The sequence below is a fragment of the Polyodon spathula genome, chromosome 30 (assembly GCF_017654505.1).
Source record: "Polyodon spathula isolate WHYD16114869_AA chromosome 30, ASM1765450v1, whole genome shotgun sequence".
NCBI classification, from domain to species: Eukaryota; Metazoa; Chordata; class Actinopteri; order Acipenseriformes; family Polyodontidae; genus Polyodon; species Polyodon spathula.
Genome location: NC_054563.1, coordinates 7738445 through 7750140, shown reverse-complemented (window position 1 = coordinate 7750140; position 11696 = coordinate 7738445). Strand labels below are relative to the sequence as shown.

The 11696-nt window shown below is 36.7% G+C and overlaps 1 protein-coding gene across 2 annotated transcripts; it reads right to left on the bottom strand.

Annotated features, from left to right (window-relative positions):
* Positions 1 to 467: 467 nt before the first annotated feature.
* smad9 (SMAD family member 9) lies at positions 468 to 10013 on the bottom strand. Of its 2 annotated transcripts, none has more exons than XM_041233163.1 (7): positions 9920 to 10013; positions 5487 to 6118; positions 4410 to 4667; positions 3699 to 3809; positions 2842 to 3063; positions 2066 to 2322; positions 468 to 1392 (listed from the first exon to the last, which is right to left on the bottom strand). In XM_041233163.1, the coding sequence occupies exons 2-7, from the start codon at positions 5896 to 5898 to the stop codon at positions 1249 to 1251; spliced, it is 1404 nt and encodes a 467-aa protein (XP_041089097.1). In that variant the 5' UTR covers positions 5899 to 6118; positions 9920 to 10013; the 3' UTR covers positions 468 to 1248. The 2 variants fall into 2 exon arrangements, with proteins under 2 accessions (XP_041089097.1, XP_041089098.1); XM_041233164.1 differs by having other exon boundaries at positions 5487 to 6043; positions 9920 to 10001.
* Positions 10014 to 11696: the final 1683 nt, after the last annotated feature.

Genomic DNA, 11696 nt, shown 5'->3' with positions numbered 1-11696 from the left:
TTTAAATGTTATTGCCAGCATGTTCTGATAGAAGGCATCGCAAGGTAGACACAAGTTCAACTTTTACTTGATAAGTGCCACTTTTTTTGCAACTGGGAAAACAGTGTTCCTGACTTTAATGTTACAGAAATGAACAGGTTCTGATTAGGGACCATAAATACTGCACTGAGGGGGTTTAATACTTTGACACGTGAAACTTCACCTCTATGCCTACTATTTGAAATAATATTACTGAAATAACATGTACTTGATGGCAAAGTCTCTGCTTCGGCTCATTCTTCCCTCTAGCTAAGGAAGTGCACAGACCAGGAGCAGAACCTTTTGAAAAGAAATGGCTTGACACCCTCTGAAGATGTGCTTGCATATAAGGCCTCACTAGGTAGTTAGGTAGGGGTTTCAAATCGAGAAATCCCCATTATGAACGGAAAGCAGCTTGCAGTAATGTATAAAGATGGATGCAATGCACATTTCACTGGGAAGATATCAATTACAACTAGATTTTATTAATTGCTTTACCAAAACCATCCCCAGTTGAATAATGCAACAAGAACAGCATCTCTGAATAGATGAAAAAAAAAAAAACGTGATGTGTATCACATGGCCAGAGGTTAAAAGAATGGGGGAGTGAAATGGTTAATTTACTGGACACTTGTTAAGGAACTTGATAGAGAGAATCACTAAATGAAGTGGTATATGAAGACACTACCTCGAAGCATGTGATCTGTATAATTGATATGGCTAGAGGCTAAAAACATGTCAGGGAAAAATGTTATAAATAGGAAAGGCAAATCTTTTTTTTTAGAAATAAAAGAGAATTACACATTTTAGACACAGAGATTCAATATTTTAAAGACAGGCAAAAAATTATATTAAACAAAAATCAGAAACAATAGCAACATGTTAACAATGAAAAAAATGTACAAGTTTAAAAAAACAGGTATGGTAAAATGAAACAAACCTTCACAGCAATGTATTGCATAGTTGAGTTATGTACATCACAGTATCAAATACTCAGGAAATGTACATTTTCATATACAGCATTAAAAAAGTACATTATTCTATAAAGTAACACACAAGACTACAAAAAACAACTGTCCTAGACACCAAAATAAAATTAAAAAATACATCAACATGAAAACATTACCTGGAATTAACCCTCTCACAGAAGACTACATATACATTGTTTAGTTATTGTCCTACAAGCCACTGCCCGCAATAGCATATTACAGAGGAGTGCAGTGCTGCATGTTAAGAGACTGAAGAGATGGCATTATCAGGTGACCCCATTTGAGTCAGGACTTTGTCTAGCCACTGCAGGGGTCCATGCAAGTGGATCTCGATCCAGCAGGGAGTGCTAGTGACATCCTGGCGATGGTACTCTGCACCCCAACCCTGGAAATACATTGACAATTCAGTTTTTAGGTACTGGTCATTTCCCTTGAATTAACAAAACAAGAAATACAAGCAGGGGTTCTCCTTTTCTTTTTTTTTTTTTTTAGGTTTTCAGAGGTTTCTCATTTGACTTCTTATGTGATGTTGTCCTTGGATACATTTCTTTCACTATATTTTACCAGACAAACTGCACACCAGGGTTGAAAGAGATATGTGTATTTAAAGTATGCTGTAATAACAGGTTAAGGATAGTATTGTGATAATATCCTTAAGGAATAGAAAGAAAGGGTTGAATTGACAACAGAACTGACAGAAGGCACAGGTGTCTTTGTCCATCCATCAACAGTCCAAAGCACCTTTCACCATTGTTCAATAGTCCAATGTCTGTGTTCTTGTCCATATTTTAGCCATGTAGTCTTGTTCCAGAGACTAAAACAATGTGGCACTGAAATAGTTAAAGACTATTGGCCACCATCTGTAATGGTAATTTACTGGGAGAATCACCTGAATACAGCAGTGCAGAAGCTTTAAAGTCACTGTCTGAAATGGAGTGGTTTGTATCATTAATAAGGCCAGGACAATGGGGCAGTGAAAGGGTTATGTATCAAACATTCATTCAGAGAGTATTGTCTCTGTAGGAATACAAAGGGTCTTGTACTAATGCCATTCTTACCTTCACAAAGCTCATCCTGATAGTGCACATTTTTGTCAGCTCGTAGACTACCTCAAAGCCATGGCTGACAGACTGGGCGAGAAGCTGAGCAAACAGCTGGTTGTTGAAGATCTTGAGGCTGCAGCCACTTGGGATTTTACACACTGTGGTGGCATGAAAGCCGTGCTGATAGTTGCAGTTGCGGCTCTGCACAAAAATGCTGCTGTCGCTCAAGCATTCCGCATACACCTCCCCACCAACATAATACAGATGGACACCTAAGAAAAGCATTTCAAAAGATTGGCTTATACCGCACACTGTTAGAACTCTGTTGATGTCACTTTGAAGGTATCCTACTCAAAAAGCTCAATGATTTTGGAAATTAATACATATGGTAAGTTTAACATATAACTGCAGATGTAATAAGGTGCCTACTTTAGGCCTAATTTATTAAACGTTCCAACTTTTGTGGGGTGACTCTCCCACTGATAAAGATCTAAGACATACAAAAGTGAATCACATTCTTACACCTTCACTTCAAAAACATAAGAAATCATCAGAAAAACAGAGCATTACATTTAAGTTGAAATGTAAAAACAAAACAGATTTACACTGGAAACTGAGAAAAGTGTATACAACTTGAAAATCTGGTGTCGTCACATACAGTATCTTGAACACCACTGCGTTCTAACACTGCTCACACAAGGAATGCAACACAGGAAAAGTACAGGGTGGCATACATCCAGGAGCCTCCATCATTGCTGAAGAGATGCATCAGGGAGCAGTTCTGCACATACCTTTCCCAATGTGTCTTCTGGTGTGTTCGATAGTAGAGTTCCGATTGACATTAGACAGGAGCCCGAGACAGAACCGATTTGTCTTGTTTGAGGGATCTGTGAAGCCATCAATAAGCATGTTCCGAGAGGATGCGTGGTAGGTCTCTCCTACCCTGTTGTTTAGTTCATAGTAAGCAACAGAGCACCAGTACTCTGGCTCTTCATAACACACAGGCCGCAGTTCTGTATGACACAGATAAACAGCAAACAGGAACAATGCATGTGGTTAATATGTATATACATCATGTTTAGAGCAATCATATTGATTTTCTTCAGGTAAATCATTTCATCATACTACAGCACCATTGTACTTTATAAACGTAAGGAATCTTTTGGGAAACATTCAAGTACTTCCAGGATTTTAGGAATCGCTTATACACAGTGTTTTTTTTTTCTTTAAAGGCATGCATATATATATATATATATATATATATATATATATATATATATATATATATATATATATATATATATTATATATATATATATATATATATATATATTTTAATTATAATTTATAATTATAATTTTATATCAGCCCCACAGTCATAGCTGCCACCTAGTGGATAATGTAGTTTCTTATAAATGCAAGTTCTGGAATTTGTATGTGTTTATATTAGACTGGTACCGTTACATTAATCCACAAACACCAAGAAACATTTTCTGACTTGTTTATCATTTTCAGTTGAAGTCCAGTGCTCTAGTTAATTGTTTAATAGTCATGTCACACACTAAGTTTCTTTTCTCTTACAAGAACTAATCATTACTGCTTGGGATTAAATAACAGCTTTATTAAGTAGTTCAAGATAAAGACGAACCTCTTTGTGGAGCCGACAGTATTAGCATATTTTGGTTTGATGAGTCCATGGGCTTCACATCATCATTGGTTACTGCTTCTGCCATGCTGTATGGAGGAGGTGGGGTCTCAGCTGTTTCGAGACAAATCAGCCATTAGTCCTGCACACTACTACAGCAACCAGTGCAGCTTTCTCATCCTCGTTCTCTCATAACTAACCCAACCTGGTTAGAAAACCCTGTTAGAAAAACTGAAACTGCAAAATTCAATAACTGTGTCAACTGTACGCTAGTATTACGTGAATGCTACTGACAATTCCATTAATTTAGTATTAAGTTTGCAGAAAATCTATACATATTTTACAAGCTAGTCCGAGATAAAGTAGTTTGTTAAGCTCAAGAACACCCCGCCAGAATTTCACCATATGTTTAACATTATCAGAACGCTTCAAAAAGATATACAATGCCCTATAATTGCACTAGCTAGTACACTGAGTAACTGTGATTCTAACTACTGTAGGCTATATATATATATATATGAGTAACTATATATATATATATATATATATATATATATATATATATATATATATATATATATATATAATTTGCACATCACTTGTCATATTTGCTAAAAACAGACTAAAAGTAAGAATGCTGTAGTAGATTAACAAGAGCTGTGTAGGGTTAAAATGGTATTAAAATGGCCAAGTGTATGTGATTCAGTTTCCTACCTGTCAGCTGGTATGGGCTCCCGGGCTCAGTGGAGCTTCCAGGAGAGCTGGGATAACTGATGGTGCAGGGGGACTGTCTGAAAGTCCTGTTTGGTGACAATGAGAAAACATTGCAGGGTGGCTGCTGGAAGGAGTCTGGGTAGGTTGCGTTGTGTGGCATGAGCGGTTCACTCTGCAGAGAGGCATTGCGAAACTTGGCCAGCAAGCTGTGTTGAGGGTTGAACTCGCTGTGTCGTGGAACCAACACAGGAGGCAATACTGAAACAAGAATTAGAGGTCACGTTGATTTCTCATCCGTAATTATTAAACACTCAACAGAGCTGAATTTAGAACTACTAAAAGAAAAGTAATAAATGACAAACACTTTGCTTTAAAAAGAGAAGAAAAGCAATTAAGTAAAAATAAACAACAAAGGTGTGAGAATTTACAAAGTTGGTACAAGAGGGAAATAAAATAAAATTATGAGAAGGCAATTAGGAATATACTGGTATACTGTCGATCAATTAATTTTGAGTACTCTTTTGATTTTCTTTTTAAATGTATCTTAAAAAACCCAACTGAGACCAAACCTTATATTTTTGCCATAAAATGTAATACTAACCCATTTAACAATGGCAGTCAGTCTTATGTGATGAAGTGGTCTATAGGCATGATAACTCAAGTCACAAAACTGCCCTTTCATTTTGAGGCTGATCTGTGCAATGTAGAGTTTGTAAATGTACATGGTATCATGCTGTACCAGACTACAGCCTGCTTTGACATGTTTTACTATATTCTACTAAACTTCGTTAAGCTCGTTCTGCAGTAAAGTTCAAGAGGGTAATTTCTTTCAAAATTCAAATACATTTTTGTATATTTTTTCACTGTTAATGAGAAAATATATAATTAATACAACACTGCAGTAAATATCTCTAGTAAAATTAACCTGGTACTACACCAAATTAGTTCATAATCAAAACAATGTACATTAGAATATTTGTCACAGCGCTAATTTTAACAGTGCATATATGTGTATGCAAAAACAAAAGATCAAAAACTCATTGACAATGTCTTGTGCTACATGCATTCAATACATACCTGGTGTTTCAACCCGTCGGTAATGATAGGGGTTAATGCAGATGTCCTTTTGCTTTGCTCCGAAAGGAAACTCACAGCACTCCATGGCTTTCAGCTCGTGGTGAGACTGTAGATCAGGCCACCTCCACACCCTGCAGTAAATGACATGGGGCAGGCCTTTCCTGTGTGACACCTGCAGCCTTCCGTCCAGCGACCGGGGGATTGTCACACATTTACTGGGCTGGCCCGGACTGCTCAGGGCCCTTTCTAAGTCTTCCATCGCTCCCTTTTTCTTCTTCAGTTTCTTAACCAGGGAATCAACGGCTTTCTCTGCCCATTTCTCCTCCTCATCCCCTTGTTTCCAGCCAAGTAGCTTTTTCACTGCCGGGCTTGTGAAGGAGAAGAGTGAAGTGATGGCTGTGCTGGCATGCATCAGGAGGCTGGTGGGGTAAATAAATTTTGGCTGAGGCTGCCTGTAAGGCCTGCTTAGCTGCTTGTATCCAGGGTATGGTTCCAGTGGAATTTGGAAGCTTGCCACACTAAAGCAAATATGTTCAGTGCTACTCAGGCTCTGGTATCTGCAAGGAGAATTGAGATTCACGCTGTGAATGTTGTTCTTACACAGCCAGATGCCAAGATAGTATTGCTTTCATCTGTGGGAACAGAAAAGTAAGAACCACAGTCAGCATCAAATGAAAAGGTTGACCTGCAATGATAAATCCAGTGTTAAGGTGGCTCATGTTTCAATATTGATCTCTTTTTTTCATGCAGAATCCAATAACAGTTTTTTTTTTTTTTTTTTAAACATCAGTCCGTTCCTTTAGGCCTGGGAAATTTTAAGCATATCATCAAATTGACTTATTACTCAATATTATCCCACTATCAATCCTCTGCATCCACAGAAGCCATATACTGTAATGCAAGCATAAGAAAGACACAACCTGGTGGCTTTAAATTTCCACATCTGGCTCACCCAAGTGTAACCATTAACATGTGCCCCTGCAACACTCTCTCTAGATGTAATAAATTCAACAGTGGCTTTATTTGGTATTTCTGACTGATGCATTGCATTCATCCACTAAGGAAAGAGGCAGAAGGGCAGGTTAATGGTGGCACTCTAACATTTTAGATGTTCTTGGAAGTTAGACATGATTCTGAGAGCTTTACTAGGGCCACAGGTCACAATGATGCAACGACTAAAACAGAAAATGATACAGTGAATCTAAAAACAAGATGCATCAATTAACTCTGTAAGCTCACACCCATACCAAGTTGCAATTTATAAAAGCAGACCATGCCAAAAGTTTAATATGTTTACAATACAAAATGTATTTACCATTGTTAACCAGGCATAGGTGTGCTTTACAATTCTTTTACTGTATTTTGGTACAATTTGTTATGCTTTTATCATGATACACCACAGCAACAGGACATGTTAATAGTCTCCTTTTCTTCAAAGCATTGCCCTTTCTTATGCTTTCCTTGTTCAGCCTGCTGTTTGTAATCGATCATAGAGATGTTTTACTTTATGCCTGGCATCTAAGGCACACTGCGCCCTTGAACTTCTGACACATTCTAATTTAAATAGCTGTTAAGACTTTATGATTCACTGCACATACTGAGGTATACTTTCCACAATTCAATTATAAAACCTCTACTTGCCTGTTATACAAACATGAACTACCCAGTCATGTTTTAATTATCGTTTCTGTATTTAAAACCATAAATTCATTATTATGAACCCTTAGGTGTGGCGTCTACAGTCAGCCTGCAGAAAATAGAGAAACTGCCAAGAAACCATGAATAAGACCAATAAACACTTTATTTATCCAACAGCAAGCTGGAAGTCCTAACTCTGTATAATTTTTGGTTACCATCCAAATCTCTTCAGTCCTTAACCCATCTGAACTCTAGCCACAAAGTACAAGCTATATGGCTTCAACTTTTAGAAGGGATTACATTATTTTTATACACAGGTGAGTCTGTGTAAGCTTTGAGCAATAGAAAACTATTCAGCAGGATTAGACTGGCAGAAGAATCCTGGTATGCTGAGCTGCTACATAGTGACTAGAGGCTGCTACATGTGACAGCCGCATTTTGTTTTTAAAAGTATTTTCATTACACTGTTACTGCTAGTGTGGCAGAACATCACTGCAACTCAGTGGCCATCCTATGGCAAAGACTCTTTGGCAACATCAGTGCCTGATATTACAGGATCATAGACAAACTATAAAGTCATCCAGGACCTATGTTTTCATGTGTATCAGCTAGCCAGGATCTACTTCAGCATACTAGATACAAGCTGTCACAAGACCCCATCATGCCCCCATGCCTTTAACTGTGTACTGGCCTCCATAATGACAGGTGTGGACATAAACAGAGACAATAATACTATTGTTTGGGTAGTGTGCATAGGAGGTTTTATATTTAAAGGATCTACAGCAGTATAATGTAAAGCTCTGTGGTTGACTCAATCATTCAGTCTTGTTCTCTTACCATCTTCTGACTTACCCCTATCAAGAATTCCTGGGAGACGTTCCAACCACTCCCTGATGACCATTCCACTGCTCAGATATGGTGCTTCACTGCCTCTTTTTAAACAGTAATATTCCCCAAGAAGTACTGAATGACTTCAGAGTGATGTGTACTATATGTGACATACTTTTGTCCCAGTGCTTAAAAAGCATTTAGATAAACAAATGTGTGTGTACAAAACAATTTATAACTTTACTTGGACTTGCACCTCATTTCATCTTCATACTTCTGCTGGTATTTTGACATTAGTTTACAATAGATTCTGTTTGTACTTTGCCTGAGCAAGAGTTAAGCAATAAATAATAATAATAATAATAATAATAATAATATAATAATATAATAATAATAATAATAATAATAATAATAATAATAATAATAATAACTAGAGTTGCCAGTAACTTTACGGTTTCCTGTACCAGTACCAGTACCAAACACTTTAGCAACTAGTGCAGAATGCATGCATGGGTTACTATATGTGTTCCATAGTAACCATGGGCCAATCTGCACTCTACAAGGAGTTATTAGCCAGTTTGTAAGTTGATGATGTCATCCAACCTGGCCGCCAAGTTTTTATATTGTAGCAACTTCCCTTGAACAACATTTAAAGAAAACCATACTAGGATCGTGTGTGCCAATTTTTAGTCCATTAATAACAACAACAACAACAACAACAATAATAATACCAGTAAGCCCAATCAAATTACGCAATGTCGTGCAAACTATATTTTTTATTATGACAATGACACTGTAATCTTATTCCACATATTGCAATTATTTAAATAAATTAAAAAAAAAAACTTAAAATAACAGGCAAACCATCATTAGACGGTCTAGTAAATGTGCTACAGACTGCGCGTCTTCAGTAAACATGCCCTTTCGCATACATTAGTATTTTTAAACACTTAAAAAGAACACAACTGTATTTATTATGTTACCATATTTTAAAGCACTTTTAAAGGGTGATATACATTATCAATTATCTATAATTACTAGTAGCAGTACAGCGACGACAGTACAACATACATACGGTACACCAAAGCACACGTCGTGCATGTACTACAGTATTTACATAACACGCTTGTAACATGTGGAGAACTGCTCTTTAAATGAAATATAAAGTACAGAAGTAAAAATGCTATGGTGGGATATTACTATGATGATGATGATGATGCTACGGAATGGGATTGTTCTATTCAGTTCGTTCTCTCTCTCTCTCTCTCTCTCTCTCTCTCTCTCTCTCTCTCTCTCTCTCTCTCTCTCTCTCTCTCTCTCTCTCTCACACACACACACACACACACACACACACACACACAAAAAAGAAAACTGGCGTCACTCTGTCTCCTCCTGACTCAGATTTATCTAATTACCTTAACAGTTTATCATATGGGCAATTCCTACAGTAAACAACGACTTCTCATGGCTAACCCAAAGTGCACACCTTGTTTAATGGCATAACATAACAAACAAGCAATATAATGCTCCCGCAGAACACCTTGAAACCAATGTCAACATGACAGGTAAATGAAACACTACCCAACATAGCGTGTGCACGGCGCATTTCAGTAGATTCTGCTAAAATAAGCACACAAGTGAATTAAACTAATTAGTAGACTATCGAAGTCATGATCGCCCCTTTTATTATTAAACAAAATATTTACCTGAATAAAACATAAATTGTGATTTTTAAAACAAATTAAATTAAAAAAAAAAAAACTAATGAATTGTAAAACTATATATAATATTAATACCCATTTTAGATATTTCATGTACAAAAACATTAATACATTGATACACATTTTTGTAACTTTACTGTCATTTTAATTGCTACCTGGTCCAAAATAAAAGAAACAAAACACCTGTATAATAAATTACAAAGCACTTGAAGTGATGCAAAACACAGAAAAAAGCAGTATTCATACCTTTTGTTAGCGTGTGTGTTGTTTCGTGGGAGTTATCAGTACAGTACAGCTCTACCCTGTTTGTGAGCCCTGGAGGTGTGGAACACATATTAGCAGCAGCACTGCCCCGGCGTCAGTCAGGCTGGAGCCTCAGCGCACCAATGCTGGATCCATCCGCAGAGCTGGAACTTTCCCAGGCAGTCTGACTGAACCACAGAAGTGGATCTTAAAATGATAGGACAGGAGGCTTTGCTAATTACGATCTGGTAAGAGAGCCTGAATAAAGCTTATTACTAAAATTGAATGAAAACGTCAGCTGTAAGTCCTTCTCAAACTGAACTGTGGCATCTCTGGCGCAGAGGCTGAAGGGTTAATTTAAACTGAACCACGGGGTTGTCTAAAAAAATAAAGAGATCTCAAATCAATAGAGTTACTGGTGCATATTGACGGCCCGTGAGCAGCAGGCAGGCAGTATTTGTTTGCGCGTTAGGTCATGTATTTAAAATGAGTTGAAAATGATCGTTGTAACATGTAAGCAACAAAACCGGCAAATACAAAACAAGCGAGTTTACGTATGTCAAATACCAATTGGGGAATTGAACTGCAACGGCAATGCTGTGAAATGTTATATATATATATATATATATATATATATATATATATATATATATATATATATATATATATATATATATATATAATATATATATATATATATATATATATATATATATATATATATATATATATATATATATATATATACAGTGTTTACATATCTTATGTTTACAGAGAAAGATAAGATACATGGTACAAGTTGCAGGCACTTGTTCACCCCTTAAAAGCGAGCTGTTACACTAAATTCACCACGCATTCGTGCAACCTCTGATAAGAGCGCATTTAGGTCTATTGATTTTATTTTATTTTATTATTTTGTTAGGACTGGAGTGTTTCCTTTCTTGCGGATGAACACGGTTTGATTCCCTGAGCAGTGACGAGTTGAGCTAATGACGCAACCGTGTCTGGCGACAGAAAGTCTAGGAGTTTGACATTTTTTGAGTTTACAGCAACTGCAGTCTTAATGCCAATGCAATTGACTTTAACAATACACTCAATGTACAGTGTATTCTTTGCAGAGCTCAGATGTGCTCTTCATCAAAACGGACTGCTGCTAAAACGAGAAGCCAATTCAGAGCGAACTGTTTCAGCTCAAACCCACATTCAAGAAGTAGGCTTACACCCACTGCACTATATGAAATGACATACGAAATATACCTAAATACATTACATACAATTTAAATCAGAGGAACATTAGTGAGAAAAGTAGCAGGCATTCACATTCAAAGGATCTAACACTAACTGCAGCAATTGAGATCGTGTTTACATTTATTTTATATATGCTGTATTAGCATTTAGCAAAGAAAGTAAAAAGTTAGAGAGATCCTACAATTTATATATATTAGTGAGGCTGTTTTGATAAAGTACTAAACGCCTAGCCTTGAGGTACTAAAGGAGTAAATCTTTCTATTTACAGTATGGCAATAAGGAACATAAGAAAGTTTGTTCTTAATCCTGTCTGTATATCACATGCCTAAACCGGGGACAATCTGGTCGCTCTTCTTTGCTCTCTTTCTAGGAGCAGCAATATCCTTTTTGTAGTGAGGTGACCAGAACTGAACACAATATTCTAGATGAGGTCTTACTAATGCATTGTAAAGTTTTAACATTACTTCCCTTGATTTAAATTCAACACTTTTCAGTATATATCCAAGCATCTTGTTGGCCTTTTTTATAGCTT